The 18,166-nt window shown below is 45.4% G+C and overlaps 1 protein-coding gene across 4 annotated transcripts; it reads right to left on the reverse strand.

Moving 5' to 3' along the window:
• LOC129512833 (guanine nucleotide-binding protein G(s) subunit alpha-like) lies at positions 1-15,387 on the reverse strand. 4 transcript variants are annotated; one of them, XM_055330420.1, is made up of 12 exons: positions 15,135-15,387; positions 11,866-11,910; positions 7,518-7,575; positions 7,312-7,431; positions 5,265-5,362; positions 2,058-2,112; positions 1,853-1,926; positions 1,680-1,738; positions 1,451-1,571; positions 1,145-1,275; positions 748-815; positions 1-511 (listed from the first exon to the last, which is right to left on the reverse strand). In XM_055330420.1, the coding sequence occupies exons 1-12, from the start codon at positions 15,167-15,169 to the stop codon at positions 365-367; spliced, it is 1,011 nt and encodes a 336-aa protein (XP_055186395.1). In that variant the 5' UTR covers positions 15,170-15,387; the 3' UTR covers positions 1-364. The 4 variants fall into 4 exon arrangements, with proteins under 4 accessions (XP_055186395.1, XP_055186469.1, XP_055186626.1 ...); XM_055330494.1 differs by having other exon boundaries at positions 7,518-7,572; positions 15,135-15,384; XM_055330651.1 differs by lacking the exon at positions 11,866-11,910 and having other exon boundaries at positions 7,518-7,572; positions 15,135-15,380.
• Positions 15,388-18,166: the final 2,779 nt, after the last annotated feature.

Here is an 18,166-nt window from a genome sequence, read left to right on the forward strand (position 1 = left end):
TTTTTTTAATGCTGCACAAGACAATATTTATTTCATTTATTTCTTTTATTTCTTTTATTTCATTTATTTCTTTTATTTCATTATCTCTGTTTGCTGCTGTTATTTTAATTACTGAAAGAGAGAGGGAACTTTTGTGGCCTTTTTCCTTTTCTTTTTCTCTGTAGGCCACCTTAAGCCTTCTAAATTTGGAATATTTAAGCAAGCGGAAGGGAAGAAAAGGGGGTTTCGCAAAATCACTTGGGGAGAAAAGGAAAGGTTGCGTTGTTAATCATGCCCTATGGTGGGTGATCAACTGCGTGTACAATTACGTTTCACTCTTAATTAATTGTGCTTAAGGCTTTAATTAAATTTGGGTGTTCCCTTCTTAGAGCAGCTCATACTGACGAAGGTGCATGCACTGAATGATGTCATGGCAGTCGTTGAACACACGGCGAATGTTCTCGGTGTCCACAGCGCAAGTGAAGTGGGGGTAGCAGTAGTGGTGCCCATCTCCACTAGCAGTGCTGATTCTCTGTGGCACAAACACAAGAACATGGAGTCAGTGCCACCACTCTACGATCATCAACTGGGGATCTGCTGAGGACTAGCTGACCAGCTACTGATGTTATGTTAAAGCTAAAATTCTCAGTGGCTATCAGTGACATAAAATGGAAGAATTCAAGAGTTTAATCCCCAAATGTTCAAGTAAATTTGCACTTCTGAGAAAAAGAACCAGTAAAGAGAGATCTAAAGATGGGCTCTACTCACCAGAAATTCGTCGCGGATGAAGTACTTGGCCCGGGTCACGCGTGGGTCCTCTCCGGGCTCGGGAGTAGCTGTGAAGAACAGAAATATTTTGGTAAGGTAATTAAAAGGTTAGGAGCAGAGCTTGAATGATGGCATCCTTGTAGCCCCTTATCTCCTGGGATTTTTCCATATGCAAATTAGCAGAAATAAATTTTTCTTGCTTCCCCACAGACCCCCTTATACTTTGGTGGTGCAAGTGAAGGGAGACTTCCATTCTTAGAGGTGGTTCATTTAGGTGATTCTTCAACTCTACCTACATGAAAAACCTCCAGAAATGGAAACTTTTAGCACTTTCATGAATGTATAGGACCGATGAACTTAGACATGTCCCAGTGCAATGGCAGAAGGCCATACGTACCATCCTCAGGAGTAGTGTAGCGAGCAAATTCTGGAAAGTAGTCCTCAATCTTCGATTTTCCAGCAAGGACTTTCTCAGCGAGCAGGTCTTGCTTGTTGAGGAACAGAATCACAGAGATGGTGCGCAGCCATCTAACAAAGAGGGATGCAGGTTTAATGTCCAGGAAAAGAAATCATTCTTTCTGCGAGGGGTTTGACATTCTTACATGAATCTTTTTATAATAGTGCAAATACAGGGCCTTGAGATCACAGTAACAGGACCCCTGGGTGGGAGGGTGGGAGAAGCCGGGGAAGATGCTCCAGAAACCTGTTGTTCCAGATGCTCTTGAAAAGGTTCAGAGCCTCCTGCAGGCGGTTGGTCTGGTTGTCCTCCCGAATGACCATGTTGTAGCTGCTGCTGGCCACCATGAAGATGATGGCAGTTACATCTTCAGCACAAGAAAGCAAAAGCAATGCACGTTAGAGGTGAAAATGACCTTTAATGATCAAAAGAGCAAAACGTGCTTATAGAGCCGAGAAATCCATGGCTTCCATACCATTGAAGCATTGGATCCATTTGCGGCGTTCATCGCGCTGGCCACCCACGTCAAACATGCTGCGGAAGACAAGAGGACACCGGGTCGCTGCAAAGGGCTAACACCACTCCACCACTCTGCTGGTGGGAACGTAAGGGAACAATTCTGTTTCAAAATGGGAGTCATTCACTTACTGGAAGTTGACTTTGTCCACCTGGAACTTGGTCTCAAAGATTCCAGAAATCAGGACGCGGCAGCGAAGCAGATCCTAAAACAAAACCCAGGTTAACAGATCTCCCCAAAACCAACTGCAATATTAGTAATTGCCAATTGGAAAGCAAAATCTTGACTAGCTTGGAATGAGGGCTCCGAGTCCCCCGACCAAGAACTTCTGCATACCTGATCACTGGGCACGTAGTCAGCCTGCTTGATGACATCAATCTTGTCCAGGAAGCTGGGAGGCAAGGAGAGACACACCGCGGTTTTCAAGGAGCTCATAAGCTCATGGTGATTGGCCCCCAATTCCTGCCTCGCTACAAAGCTGAGCTCAATGGAAATGATGGTGTCATCGTTACGTGGCGTTAAGTCAATGGGAGTTTTGCCTGCGTTGGGTATGTTTATGACTCAAAGCTTATGCCTCAGAAAGGTTAGCTCAAGCAGCATTAAAGATAAATGCATTCGGCTGATGAGGAGATCTAGGAACCAGGAAGTAGGATGGACTCTTGGAACCCCTGGCCTACAGGTACAGCACAGGACAAAAGGTGGGGTTCTGGTTCTGTGCAACCAGCGGAGGCCCCCAAGCCAGGCCTATCTGATCTTGTGCCATTTGAAAATGATTGGCTAAAGATTTAAAATTTCTCGGGTTGTTTGGCTTGGACTAAAATGACAAGTAATCTGAAAACTGTATACTTATGCTCCATACCATTTTTTTTTAAAGTAAAATGGCACACTTAAAAGCAGCAAGGATTTTCCCCTCAAGGGACTCATGAAAATGAGATTGTTTGAATTACTCAGAATGGGTATCCCTTCCTCCTACTTTTTAAGAATCTCACTTATTAAAAGAGAACAAAAGAGGTTGACACAAGAGGCCCTTTCTGGCCTAACCACACCGAACAGGAAACGAACACAAAGTTCCCTTCCGTTCAATTTGGTCCATGAAATAGAACACTCCAGAGAGGAGACTTTTAGTTATTAAAAAAAAATCCCACAGCCCTCCAAGGTTATGGATCCTTCTCTGGCTCAGATCCTGCACAAAAGAGGGGCTTGGGGCTTGAGAGTGGATCTTCCACTGGAGGGGAAGTTATGTGGAAGAGGGGGCCCCGGCCATAACCTTCCCAGAGCAAAGAGGACCCTGCTGGTGTTGCTGGACTAGACACACCATTAGGAAAAATAACTTTGGAAAGATTGGGGGGGGTCATTTAACTAATATGCAAAGTTCATGTTAAAACTAGGGGGGAGTTTTGGGGGCACGCCGAGGGGAGGAGGGAGGGAGTATGGAACTGTTTGAAAACTGAAAAAAAAAATCACAAAGGGAGAAGAAGTCTACTGAACGACATTCTGCAAGTTTTTTCTCCCCTTCTTTTTTACCAGTTTAGAGTTAGTCTGGCTTAGAGGATACACTAACTTGCCCAATCAGTCCCACATTACAGCACCGGTCCAGAAATAGCTCCCCAGCCGCCCTGGCCTCCAGCATGTTGCCATGGCAACAGAACCACAGTTCTATAAATAGATCATCAGCACCAAATCTTGTGAGAGAGACATCTGGAGCCCCGCCAGCCAAACCCCAGCTCAACAAATAAAAATAGGCAGCTTAAGAAATGGGCAAGAGACCAGGATGGCAACTTTAACGTAAAGGCAGTTAAACCAGACACACGCTGGTCAGCGTGAATGCGGGGCTGTTCCAATCATCCCGCCAGGGAAGACATTTTAAAAGTTTGAAGCTGGGTTTTTTTTTTCCCCTCCAAGTTTCCTTAAAACTTTCCATAAACTGTGCAAACGTTGCCATTTTCAGATAAAATGGTGCTTTAAGAGAAAACTTTTAAATGGTGGGAAATAAAAATAATAATAATAATTTAAAAAATCCCAGAAACCTGGCTAAAATTCCGGTCAATGAACTTGTTACACCCTCCCCTGCCCCCTTCCAGGGCACTCAAAGCCTCGAGGGTTAAACCCTCCTAATCTTGTACCTGTGCTTCTGACTTGGATCCAAAATACAAAACGCAAACAATTCCAGGATTTCCATTTGTTTTGAGTTACTATAATTAGCACTTCCAGCTTTTAGTTCAAACTTTTGAGAAAATCAGGGACTTTGTTAAAGAAGTGGTAGGGGGTTGGGGTCACAGGGACTGGCCAAGATGGACTGTTTTTGTGTTCCTTGAGAAAACACACAGATTGGCATGTCTAGTCCACTGCGACACAGCTCTGTCTGTGACAACTGGAAACAATCCACTGGGCACTTACTATGGGAAGGCGGGGCCAGGGAGGGAGGAATTGATAGGTTTCACAGACCCTACGAGAAGCTTCTGTGATTTGTAGATAACAGGATTCTAGGGGACTTGCTGTTTGTTTGCTGTTACCTGTTCCTACCTCCTATTTATTCAACTGGTGATAGAGTCACAATAAATCCCTCAGGTTTGGGGCTCCTAAGTAATGCACTTGTTGCTGTTGCTGAGCCAACTGGGAACCTTGCTCCTGACTCCTTATTTTCTATAGCAAAGTCGTTTCTGAGTTTCAGCTACCTACATCACCATTTGTCACCTCCCTCCCCGCACCAAGTCATAAGACACCCCAACTTCAGAATATTTTCACCGAGACCACGTAGCGTGTTTGCGCTACCTTCAAAAACCCCTTTATGGCTCTGACCGTCATGTATTTACTGTGTCGGGTACAGGATCGGGGAGGCTGTAGGCTATTTAAAAGGCAACATTCCAGGTAGGTACGGTGCTGTCCATTGGAAGAGAGCTCAGGAGGGGACAGGGCAAGGACCCCACAGGGGGAAGCATCCTTGAATTAAAGCCCCGTGTGAATGAACAAATGAATGAATGAATAATATGGGTAGGCAATGGAATTCAACACAAAACCTCAGTCCACATGAACAGCACCCAGTAACGCTGGACACGTCCTGCAGTCCCTTACCTGATCGCAGAAATAGCAAGGCCATCATCAGCCACCAAGGAGGGGGCAGGGAATGGTTCTGTCGTCATCATTTGTTAGGTTTTTAAATTATAGCAATAAAATATAGTATTTTTACATTATTCAAAGCCCGAGAGCTGCCCAGTCTTCCTTCCAAAAGCTTGGAGGTCAATCCAATGAATTACTTCAAGCTAATTAATTACGAACATCACTTTACTGCAAGTAATTATCATTTTGCTCTCACAGGCATTAATTGTTTATATAAAATAATGTCACTGCACTGAAAAGTGCAATTAAGGGCTTTCTGAAACAAATGAATCAGACTAGAACTTTCTACGTGCAGGTGGAGCTGACTGGCTGGCGTCTATGAACAGAAGCCCTCTGCCAGTAACTTCACAAGCGGGAATTGAGAGTTTGAGCACTTTCTCCACGTGTGCGTATCCCGCGTGTGGCTGTGGAAGAGGGGTTACTCACTACTGGGCGCAGTCAATCAGCTGGTACTCGTTGGAGCGCTCATAGCAGGCACGCACTCCTTCATCCTCCCACAGAGCCTTGGCATGCTCATAGAACTCCTGAGAGCAAACACAAGAAAGGCCAGGGATGAGCATGTGCCTGGGCAGGAGCACGACCCCTCCAACCCTCCGACTCAGGCACCACCAGGCGCCCTGTGACCAGCATGGGGTGGGGTTCCCGGTGGCGAGCCAAATTAATGACTCTCTGCTCACAAGAACTTTCATTCAATTTGTTAAACGTAATTAAAAGCCAAAGTAATTAATTCCTGCTGTCCTCTTATTGTGAATTAACTGGTCCTGGGTAGTGTTCCTCCTATGTTATTTTTTGGGGGGGCGAGAGGGGGAACACAGGGCAGAGTAAACTACTGAATCATTTTGTTTCCTCACACAATTGCCTTTACGGGAAAGATATACATTAATCTGAAGTAGGAGAATATGCCAAGGAATGATTCAGTGTTGTGAAAACAAGATATTTCATTTGTAAGATGTGCTGGGATGAAATTTCCCTTCCAGGAAAATTTGAATTTTACCCCAAAAATATGATGGTTAGGAATTGCTGGCAAAGCTGGCCTTCTTGGTGCCCATCCCTCAGGGAGGGTGGTGATAGGGAGAAAAAAAGGGAGCAAATGACCTCTGGGTTGTTCTGAACTGCAGTGGGGGTTACGATGCCCATTTCATTTGAACATAGAAACGTTTTTAATGATTTGGGGGCGATCTTCCCTTAACAAGGAAAGAGGTTTTTTTCTTCGATGTGAATTCAGCAAGAGAAGGATTAAAAGTAGGAAGAGACACAGTCTAGCTATCAGCACAACTAATAAAAGGTTACTGTTCTGGTGCATTTTCAACAGGCTGCCATTTCTTCTTCTATTAGAAATAGGCATTATATATATTGTGCTGACTGCTTGAATTTTTTTTTCCAAGCAAATGCTGTTTTAAAAAAAAGCACCTAGCCCTACTTATTAATACTGCTTCCCTGCTAGTAGTAGTTTGCAGCCAAGCCCATTTAAAATACACAAACACAAATTCCCAGGAAAGCCTGACAAAAGGCAACAATAAGTCATTGTTTTAACTGTAGACAAGTCCTTTCCTTCTGGGCCTTATAAACTTGCGCATCTTTCCATCTTGTTTCCCCGTTTTCCTCTCATAAACTACTCCTCCCCTACAAACAAGGGTGGGGGGGGTCAAAAGGTATATGCTTGGGCCTGGGCAGTTTTGTGTTACCTAAAAATAGTCCTTTATGAAACAGAGGATTTTTGTAAACAGCGTCCTGCACACCAACCAGGGTGCACAGAAGAAAATCTCCAAGTTATAATTTAGGTGAAAGTCCTTTCTTTTCCTTTTTTTTGCAAAAAAAGGGAAAAAAATGAGAAAGGGTTTCATTTGCCCAATGCCAAGGACTGATTTTTGGGAAAAACAAGACAAAAAAACCTTAATAAAGGTCAACTAGCAAATTGTTTAAAATGAGAAAACTCAGGGCTGGCACTTCGCTTCTGCATTCTTTGGTATCTTGGGATACTTTCCTCTAACTGGACAATTCGCATTTGTGTGCCATGTTTAACATACAGCTTTGCTTGTCACAAGTCGTGTACAAGGGCATGATTAAGGCTGTGACACAACTCCTGACACTTTCCCGCATGAAAATTTACGATCTAATCAGGTTGAAGATTAAAGTGTGTTTACTTGTGGGGATGGGCGAGGCAAGATTTACAAGGGGTGATGGAATTCTGCTCACCTATTTTGAGCAAAAGCTCTAATGATCTGATTATTAGGGTTTTGTTTTGTTTGTTTGAACATTAAGGATCCTAAGGGAATTCACTTTTTCCTAAGAATCAGGATTGCTGAAACGAGTTTTGCCCGAAGTGTGTGGCTTTGGCACAGGTGTGCCTGGGGGTTGTGTGTCACCCATGTTCCTGTGCCACATACAGGTGACTCGCCAACAGAGCTCACCACCCGTGCCGCCCAGCGTGCCGGGGAGGGGGTTAAAGGGACAATCCAGGAGCTGAGCTTACAGGAGGGAAGTCAAAGTCAGGCACGTTCATCACGCTCAGAATGTAGTCCACTCTGAACTGGTTCTCAGGGTTGGCCAGCTCCACGGGGGGCACCAGGTTGCTCATGGCGGCCACGATGGTCTGAAAACAATTTAGCAAAGAGGTCAGGGGGACAGCAATGTCTGAAAGGGAGGCGAAGAGAAAAGAGAAAGGACCCAGACACGTACTTCGATCGCCTCTTTCAGGTTGTTTTTGATGTCCTGAACTTTGGTTGCCTTCTCACTACGGTGGGATTGAAAAGAGAAAGAGATCATATTGCATCACATTGATGAGCAGGGCCTCTTTAGACAAGATATTCCAACTAAAAGCATAGTATTCTGTTCTTGTAAGAGCCATGGCTTCCAATCTGTCCAGATTGGAGGTTCCTGAATAAAGGATGGTTTCAAATTATCACTCCCAAAGGTGTGTCCTGAGGACATGCCCGATTGGGGCAGATTAGCAAACTGGCATCAAGATAATGATCAAGTCTACTGTACCAGAAGTCCGGCCTGGCTCATTGACCGTTTCAGATGGGCTCCATTTTGTGAAGCTCCCACTGCACAGCAACACTCCTACAAGGTTCCTATTGGCCCTTTACAACACCCCTGTGTGTGTGTGTGTGTGTGGTATATATATTGGGGCTGGGGGAGGCTGATAGGTCAATCACATATTGGGGAGGAGAAAAGGTTTCATGGTTCCACTTGGGGCTTACTCCATCACTGGATTAGTACAGGGAACCAGTGAATGCAGATGAGGATACTATGAATTTTAAGAATTTGGGGACATTTTTAAGTCACCATGTCAGTCACCAGCCAGCAGCAATGATGTTTTTCAGTGACATTAATATAGGTTGATCCTTTGATATGAATAGGGATAATGTAAGATTCTGTCCCCAGAAGTCTTCATGACCTGGGACTTGTGTGCTGGGGGTGGGGGGTGGCAAGAGGAGGGGTACCTGTTAGGAGAAGTTAAAGGTTTAGCAGCCTTTTTAATTGCGATTTGAACTTAAGTCATATAGGACATGTGGGATGATCTTTATTCAGAGTCACTGGGGCTGTAAGTAAAGGCCACACCCTTTGGCTCGGGGGGGGGGGGGGGGGGGCGGGGGGTGTCAGGAAGGGACCCTGATGGAATGTGTCAAAGTGCAGCAGGTGTCTTCAGCGCTGTCATTTGAGACAGGACCCAAGCAGATTCAAGAGTCTGTGTCTTCAAGGAATAAAAAGGACCTCTGCCTTGGGGTATAAATCTTATCACACCTATTGCCTCAACCTTGTGGTTTTGGGTGGGGGGGAAGGGAACCCGAATGCAGGACACACCTACAGTGCATTAGAGCCGCACAGCGGGACTTGATATTACCGTCACGTGGCAGGAGGGTGCCACCCCTCAGAGGGAACTAAGGCTGAGGAAAAGTGAGTCACAGAAGCAGAAGGGACAGGGCCTCCTCTTTTTCTTGCTGTGTAGGACTTTTAAAAAGAAGCTCAAGATTCGTATCTGTGAAGCTTTCACTTGGTGGATTCACCAGGAGTCCTGGAAAGGGGGGAGAATCAGGCTTGTGACCACCCAGGAGAAGAGGAAACACAAGGGGGGGGTTGGTTAACAGCTCCTGCAGGCTGCAGGGTGATTAGTAGTAGAGCAGGGTGCAAGGGGTGGAGGGTAGAGGGGAGGTGCAGGGGGTCGTGTGCTCACCTGCCAACAGCCCTGCCCCCCCATCCTGGCCTTGGGCCTTCTAAGGAATAGCTAACATTTCCTGTTTCAATCCTATCAAAATAACGATCTGCATATTGATCTGAGGGGTGAGCCCAGATTTCGGATTTCATTTCACCCCTTCTCCAGAGTCAGCCCTCTTTCTCCCTTAAACTGGCCTCTGAGAAACTGCTTTTGATATCGAAGAGGCTGGTTTAGGAGTGTTCTCATCAGTGGGGGGAGGGTATGTTGTGGGGTGGGGGTAAAATATGGTCCCAGGAACACGCCCCCCCCATCACACCCACTTAAAAATGCTGAAGTCAGGAGAGCTTGAGGAGCAGACATGGCAGCGAGAGGCATCCTGCAAACAGTCCTGCAAACCGGGAGTGTGGGCATTCATGCCTCGATGGGAGGCTGGGCTCTGGCCCCCTCCTCTTAATGCAACCTCCCTACGCTGTCCTGACCCTCCTGTGGGGCTTTTCTGCTCTCCACATGCACCACTGAAGCTCATTTCTGAAATTAGGAACCCTGTGCAGACCCAGTGCTACTAGGGTCAAAATCAGTTATTTAGACATGAGAAATTTCTAAAGGATGTGTGTTTGCCCCTAAAGTTCACTTATGGACTCAAATTTACCTAAAATCCCACGGGACAGATCCATTCCCATTCATTAAAAACAGGCTCCATTTGCATGGTAATGAGAGCCATTAACCTTCGCTTTCAACGTCCCAGAGTAGTTAAAATTAGAGATGTCCGGGTATTAAATACCCAAATGTACATACAGCAAGAGGAAAGTACTTCCAGAAACTAGGTTCTTTCATTCAGTTTGATATTTTGGTCTAAGTAGTAGTATGATAATTGGAAAACTTCCAGTCTTAAATACGGATATTTTGAGAACGTGTTCAGTATTCATCTACGTATGTGAATAGGTGTGGGAGTATATCAAGTATAAAACAGCTAAAATAGAAATCTAAAATCTAATTCGGGTGTGTAATACTAAAACATAAAATTCTTCCATTGAAGCAATTACTATGTAGATGGAGATATTATACTGGGGCTGGCAGGTTTATCATCATTTTTACTATCACTTAATGAATTTAACGTTGATTGTGAAAATCAGAGAAAAATCCCTCAGAGGTCTCTAAAACTACTTACAAAGCCAAATTATGTATCCATGACCAAGTCTGGATGGACTAAAATATCAGGACTGAGGCTGAAGTGCTTTTAGCACATTGCTCCCCCCTCCCCCCATATGTATATAAAGCCTGTTGTCAGGGTTTGAATTTTAAGAGCCCGTCCCCTCCCCCTCGTCAGCTGCCTAAGGGGTAGGGGGGAGGCTAGGTCGTCCTAAGAGTCTCTTTTCCGTCCTATAATACCTTATCATTGTGCTTTTGTGGGAAAGGACAGACAAAAGAAGACAGCAGACAGACGCAGGATACAGGGATTGCTGAGACATGCAGAGAATTTTTATTTATCACGTATGTTAATTCTTATATTTACTTGCAGAACAGAGTCACAGATAGAAGTGCAGGCAAGGTATTAGTAGGGTGCAAGGGTCTAGTACACAGTAGGTGGTTCAGTTAAGGGCTTGTCAGGTAGTTCTCAAACGCCAACTTTTGGTACAGTAAACGGTCACTTTTACGTAGATGCCTTTGGATTGCTGTTACACTAAGTTTTTGCCAATGAAGGATTTCATGTCATGTATTTTTTTGTGTGTGGGGTTTTTGTAAATTGTTTTTTTTTTTGAAAATTTTTTTGGTTTTCGGTTATCTTTAGAGGTTAGGTGGTAGGGCCCCCTCCCCCTCCCCCCCACAACAGAATAGTATTCTTATTAGAAGTTCCTAAGACCAGGCAATTCCAGCATGCAAAGTGTGATAGGACATAGCCAGGAAGATGAGAAACTGTAGCCATCATCTAGGGATAATATATTCTAAAAGAAACAGATGAACAAACATGTGTAAGTTACTTTGTCCCAGGATCCTTTGCCCCGCCCCACCCTGGCCTCAGAAGCTATTTCTTTGAGATACCCTAGGCTAGGTCAATTGGCTCTGCGTGTTCTCATGAGAAATAGCTGCTTCATCACTGCATGCTGAATGTGCAAGCAGACCTGCAATGGTTACCTGGCATGCGTGTGCGTGTCGGCATGTGATGGGAGTGGGGATGGAGAACTGAAGAAACACAAAAAAATTGACAATGAATGGAGAAAAAAAAAAGCGGATGCCATCGTGAATTTCCTATCCACCAGCTAACACAAAATGCCTCCAATTAAAAAAGTACTTGAAAATCTTGAAGAGATCGGAGACTTTTCGAGATCATTCTTAACAATGACCTCCTGCGAGGTGCCGAGGCACTTTTTTTCCTCCCCAAATTACAGACAGTGCAGCACCACGTATTTTAATAGGAGAGAAAGATTTTTGTCTTCACCCCCCTCAAAGGTCTGAAATTTTAAAATCAGACCAAGCACTGGGTGGAGGGAATTTAGTAGATAGTTTTTAAAAACAAGTAGCCAATTTGAATGGACAGCTGGGGTAGGGGTGGGGAGTGGGGAAACAAACCATACGGAAAAACATCAATTCTCGAAATCTTAAACTGATCAGCTAAAGCTGAAATGAAATCTATAATTTGTCCCCAGCTGGATTTAATTATACTTAAAGGCTCCCCCCCCCAATTACGTTCTGCGCTTCCCTCGCTCTGCAATGTTAAGAGACTGTTCATGTGTCATGTGCGAACGTGGACCATGATGGCTGATGGCCCTGACATGAGTTCTGCTTCCTCCCCGGGTCTCGGGTTTCCCAGTGTGATCTTCGTGTGTGTGTGTCTGTTAAAAAAGTTTTTCTGTTTTTGAATGTGCCTACCCATCGCTGTTGCTCCTTGCAGCTTGCGGGTCCTCTTCGCCGCCCCTTTTAAAGAGAGATTGAAAGCTCGCCTCATCTGCAAGGCGCCGCGATTTCCCAAAAACCCCACACAGCCTCTCTACATTCCTAAACAAATGTCCGCCATCCTCCCGGGTCAATCCTGGTCGCCTTCCTGGCTAAGCTGGAATGTCTCCTGAGACTGCGGCCGTGGAGGGAAGAATGCCACACCTCCGCCACCCTATTAGCCGAGCCCTCTGGAGACTCTCTGGTCGGGTATACAGAAGGGACGGATAATTATTTTCTTGTGCTTTCCCTAAATGTACACGCATCAGGGAGATAAAGCAGTGATTTATCTCACAATTCTTTTGAGAATACAGCAGCTCGTAAGGCTTATTTCTCCCAGATCTCAATCTCTCCCATGTTGTATCTGAACACACAAAGGCACAGACATGCCTGATTTTTGCCCATGATTTCCTGGTGCAGTATTAATTTCCTCCCTTCTTGTAGTCGGGGTAACTACCTCTAAAGTGTTTTTATTTATATAATTGTTCCCGATAAATTGTCATCAATTAAAATTGTGTCTGCACCGTGAGGCAGCAAAAAAAAAAAAAAAGAAAAAAAAGAAAAAGAAAAAACTGGAAGAACAAAATCCACTACCACCACCATAAAAAAATAAAAACCAAAAGCCCCAAAACCCTACTCAAAACCTAATCTTCATAAATGGTAGGAATTCCTCCTTGAAGGTGGGAAGGGCAGCGCAGCTAAGCGTTCTACATGGGTTTTTTTTTAAAATTGATTAGCTTATTAGCTCAACCAATGTTAATGGCACCTTCCCCCACCACCCCAACATGAGGAAGAGTTAGCTTTGAGTTAGGAAAATCCACACTTGACCTCTGTATTTCTCAAGGTCAGATTAATATTACACTTTACTCTCAAAATGTAACCGGCCCGGCAGTGTGCGGATAGTGAAGGCAAATTTAATAGCTCAGCCCAGCCCTGACAAAGCGCACATTCACGGGAGTGAGGAGGGAAAGGCCCCGCGCCACGCAGAACACCCCGAGTGGATGGATGTCACCATTATTTCACAGGGAATCCCTAGTGAAGAAGGAAACCGCTTTTGTTGCAATACCGCAGTGAGGAAAAAGAAAAGAGGAGGCTCATTTGAAGGAGACAAAAATAAAGTTTCTAGACTCACACGAAGAATCCCCCTGTATGTCACTTCCACGGGCTAAATTTAACATCCTGAGAGATTACCTATGGCTTCCTCTACCAGGCAGGCAGACTGGGAATGTTGCTTCCTCTTTTTAAAAAGAAAATAGAAAAGAGAAGTTCTGGTTTAAATGCCTCGTGTGTGTTACAGACCGGTTCGTCAAGGGAGAACCCTTTCTCTAAAAATTAAAAAGAACCGTAGGGCAGCCTGGGGAGTGAGGAAGCCTTAAGTTATGGCAAGGATGTCCTACCTTCTGCTGGACTCAAGAAGGTAAACAGCGGCGGCTGCGTCCTTTTAAAAATGCTAGCCATGTCCAGTTTTAATCAAAATATTTATCTAGAGGGTACATGGTCAAATTATTTTTGCTTAACTAGCCTCGTGAAGAAGCACTCCCCGGCAAGTTGCGGGAGTGGGGGGGGGAATAATTATACAAGATTTATCTTTAAATTACAAATTCACATAACTAAAAGTCAGTTTTGGGCTTTTTGTTTATCAACTGCTGGCAATCTCTGGGAATAGGGCTTTATTGAAGGGTGTGTCAGGAATTAAGAATCTCAGAATTGCTTTGTGACAAGTGAGAGTGAGCCAGCTCTATTAGTGACCTGCATGTGCATATTGATAACACATCGGGTCACTCCTAAAATTGGTAAAGTAGCCCATCCTTGCGAATCCATGCTTAAAGCATAGAAATCATCCTAAACTAAAACACCCAGTTGTATGTGTGACATCATCCTCAGCCCCGATTAGCTGACCTAAGAAAATTCTAGAATGTTCCATTAAGGGCTGCCTTTAAGTGCAGTCCTTTTACCTCTGAAAGGTAATAAAATCCATCATTGTGTCCTCAGTGCCTGGTGCGTAGAAGGCATCCGTACGTAAAGTACGTAAATGGCATTTTATTTGGGGGGGGCAGAGGGGGTGCCTTTGGTGCATAACAAACTATGCAGCCTTGACTCAATGTCCCCTTTCGAAACCAAAGGGGATGCAACGGAGAGACAACTTTTAAACTGAACCCAGGTTTAGGGAAGGGATTAGGACTGCTAACCAGCTAGTAATTCCAAACTAGTGCCTTCAGGTGTTTGCAGTCTGGTGCAGTGAATGGCTGTCACCCCAGTGAAAGCAGAAGATGAGAGATTTAGTGTCTTCTGTTTCCCCAGGGGGGAGGAGGGGGTGTCCATTTGGGGTCTGGAAAGAAAAGCCAGTGCCCTGATGATATTGAAAGCTCCCCTCCGTTTGCATTCTTCATGGCAAACAGGACCCTACATTTCTCTTAGGTCCCTCTCTCTTAATCTTTGTTCTCAATGCGGTATTGTCACCCTGTCCCTATACCAGGATGCCTGCAAGGACTTTTCAAAGGCAAAAATGCCCCTTGACCCGGCCGGCCGGAAGTACCTAACTCCCAATCTCCATCACTTACATGTCTCCTTTTTCTTTCTTTAGGCAAGACTATGGATTTTTTTTTAAAGAAAGGGAAACAATGATTTGCCCATAATATTAATTCCAAAGGGGGCTGGTGGGGGAACAATTATTAACAGGGACTACTTGCCTCTTCTAACTTTGTTTTAGGTGAGGACATTGAGACAGTGTTTTTCTCTAATAACTTAAAACATCCTGCATTGGTGCACTGCGCTGACATCTACTGTGATGCGGGGGTGGGGGTGGGGGGGGCTTCTCTGCAGTGGCCAGGGTGCCCGCAAAGGGGGTGGCCTCGGCAGGTGTCAGCCATGTTGAAGACCCACTGCACCAAAATCTGTGGGCAGGCCTGCGGCAGACCTGTCACAGGGCCAGCCAGGTGCTGTTTTCCTGGGGTGGGGTGTGGGGTGGGGGTGTTTTCCTAAGAACCCTGGTGCTTTATTATTACTGTTATTATTTATTGCTGCACCAAAGATTAAAAGGAGGGGGGGGAATCCCCAAAGAGCTCTTCCCTGGATTTTCTAACATGTAGGCTGAAAAAAATCAAGTGAAAATTGGCTGCCCAGCCCCCAAAATCTACCTAAACTTCCTAAAGGTTAGTATCAAATGTGTTAATCCTGCTGTGCCCTTGCCCAGAGTTGACACTTACTCTCCATTAAACCCATTAACATGCAGGATCCTCATCTGCTTCACTATGGTGCTTTTACCAGATTCTCCGGCACCTAGAAAATGAAAGTAAGTCTCAGGTTATGAAGGAGGCATTTTACACACTTCGGGCAGGGAAGAGGACTGCCGTCTTTTCCATAGGAGCAGCACGCAGAAAAACAAACAAAATAACAAGACTTGCAATTTTCCTGGACATTTCGACGCAGAGAAAAATGAAACACATGCGCAACGCTGTCTACCTGCAGTATTCACCATCACCGTTACCGAGGATTCAAAAGGGATTGCTGTTTTCGGGATTTTTCTGTCCCCCCCCCTTTGGGTTGTTTTAAAATTTGTGGGGTGGGGAAGCCAAGGGGCAAAGGGAAGGAATGACGCAGTTTTGTCATATGGGGGGGGAGAGAAAATTGAAGTTAAAACTGAAACTGAATTCTTGAAATAGGAGCATTCACTTGGTGAAACGCACACATCACTGTAGGCGGCCACAGAATTCACTGTTTGTTGGAGGTTTCATGGTTAAAGCCCCCAGGACTCACAAACAATGCCCAGACACCGCAGTCTCCTTCAGCTTTGCACGGACGCAGCATTTCCCTCCCGCAAATTCTCACAATGCAGCTTCTTTGCGGGCAGCTTTCTCCAGCCTTGGGCTACTCAAGAAATCAACCCCAACCCTCAAGGTTACGAGGATCCTCCCTCCCTCCCTCCCCGCCAAAGGTATTATCCTAAAGATAAATTCTCTCTGGATACAAGCACCACCATGTTGCAGGGTGGGGGGTGGGGTGGGGGGGTAGCTGGGGGAGTGGGGGGGGAGTGGAAGCCCATCAATTGTATGTCATCTTTCTCGAAAAACACACTTTAATATCAAACGTAGTGCTTGAGAACAACCATATTCACATACAGCAACAACTGTAGAAAGTCTTAAAAGGACACGACTTAAATCATGAGGAAAAATATTCCTGGGAGCTACTGAATTTTCAGAACCCTCAAGCCCTTCTCTGGAAGTCAGAAGGAGCACATGCCTCCATTTGAAGTCACCTTTCATTTGTAAACATATATTTTATGGGGAAAAAAAAAGGCACATTTCCACCCAGCTAGAAGGAGGATTGCTATTTTTTTTCTTTTTTGCAAATGTACACTCTCCTCAACAAATACTCTTTGTGTGAAAAATTTTTTGCCCTCCTCCCACACAATCCTGTTTGGGTTTTTTAATTTTTTTAATTTTTTTCCACTTTTCATTTTATTAATTGCTTTTGTTTTACTGCCCAGAGAGCGAAGCATTCCTCCTTCTCTTGCCTTTTCACAAGGCTGTAATCAATATCTGTAAAAGTTAAAATTAGTTTCCATAGAAACATTGATTTCAAAGCAAACACTGTATCTTAATGAGACCAACTCTAGTAAGTCAAAATATTATTCTCTAATAATGCAGAGAATACAGGACATTAATCAGGATCTGCAAATTCTTTTGTCAGAAGTGTTAACGTGTGTAACACCTCTCTCTCACAGACGCAAACAGGTCTGTGCCTCAGTTTCCACATTTATGAAATTAGAGGATTGGGCTGAAAAATTACTGCAGGGGCTTTAGTGGTGCTGTAATTTACTCAATTTCATGTGATTAATAAGATGCATTTACAAAGAGGATCTGGGGTATCATTAAGGTTTCCTCTGGGGGGGGCATTATTTGGTGAGAACTACCATTTAAAAATGCAAAATGTGTGGCACTGAGTTGGGCTGCAGACCCTTATGCCAGGGGCTATCAATAAATCATGATAAAATGTAGCCATAAAAGCTAGGACACCTGGGGAAAATTAGCCCACAGGGATGCAAGGTGTGTTTCAGAGTAACAGTCTCAAATTAAGCGGAGACTTTGTGATCTCTGAGCAAAGGTGTCAGAAATCTAAGGCACCTTTAGTATCACATTTGTTTCAAATTAGTATTCAGGTAGCCAGATGGCATTCCTAGGAAAGATTCTAGACTTTTCCAGGCTTCTACTTTGAAATCAAGTTATATACACATTAATATTCACATAGCATAATTCTACCTTTAGCAGTTTTAGGCAAGACTTCAACACAGGTATCATTTAATTTTTGAAATGGCAAATGCATAAACACCAGACTTATTACCACTTAATTTTCAGCTTTATAGAAATCTGGACCCAGGAGAACAAAGGGGTGACCCATCCAAAAAAAAAAAAAAAAAAAAAAAAAGCAAACCAAACACCACCAACAAAGAAAAACCAACCTTTTTACATTTTTATTCTTTATATTCAAGCTGTTTTGTTGAAATGTGACCATGAACTAGGCTTTAACCTAGCAAATTCACAAATTAACTCAGATAGCCAAATTACTAAGGAAGTGGACGTGGCTGGAACGGACGGGACGTGGCGGGACGGGACATTGCGGGACGGGACGTGGCGAGACGGGGCGGGACGGGACAGGGCGGGATGGGGACGGGGCGGGAAGGGACGGGACGGGATGAGGCGGGGATGGACGGGACGAGGCGGCACGGGACGTGGCGGGGCGGACGTGGCTGGAAGGGACGGGACATGACGGGACGTGGCGGGAAGGAACGTGGCAGGAAGGGAAGGGGCGGGACGGGAAGGGACGTAGTGGGACGTGACGTGGTGGTACGGTACGTGGCGGGACGTTAGGTGGTAGAATGGGACGTGGCGGGAAGGGACGGGACGTGGCGGGATGTGGCGGGAAGGGACGGGACATGACGGGACGTGGCGGGACGGGACGTGGCCGGACTGGACGGGACATGACGGGACGTGGCGGGACGGGACGGGGTGGGATGGGGACGGACGGGACGGGACGTGGCGGGAATGGACGGGACGTGGCGGGACGGGACGTTGCTGGAAGGAAACGGGCGGGAAGGGACGGGACGGGATGAGGCGGGAATGGACGGGACGAGGCGGGACGGGACGTGGCGGGACGGGACGTGGCGGGAAGGGACGGGACATGACGGGACGTGGCGGGACGGGACGTGGCGGGATTGGACGGGACGTGGCGGGACGGGACG

The sequence above is a fragment of the Nyctereutes procyonoides genome, unplaced genomic scaffold, assembly GCF_905146905.1.
Source record: "Nyctereutes procyonoides isolate TBG_1078 unplaced genomic scaffold, NYPRO_anot_genome, whole genome shotgun sequence".
In the NCBI taxonomy this organism is placed as follows: Eukaryota; Metazoa; Chordata; class Mammalia; order Carnivora; family Canidae; genus Nyctereutes; species Nyctereutes procyonoides.

Bases quoted from the DNA above. Each gene is read 5' to 3' on its own strand.
- LOC129512833 (XM_055330420.1), bottom strand. From the start codon at position 15,169: ATGAGGATCCTGCATGTTAATGGGTTTAATGGAGA. The intron at 1,739-1,852 runs GTAAGTGAATGA...TGTCTTCCGCAG, and splicing joins GTGGACAAAGTCAACTTCCA to CATGTTTGACGTGGGTGGCC. The intron at 512-747 runs GTGAGTAGAGCC...TTTGTGCCACAG, and splicing joins TCATCCGCGACGAATTTCTG to AGAATCAGCACTGCTAGTGG.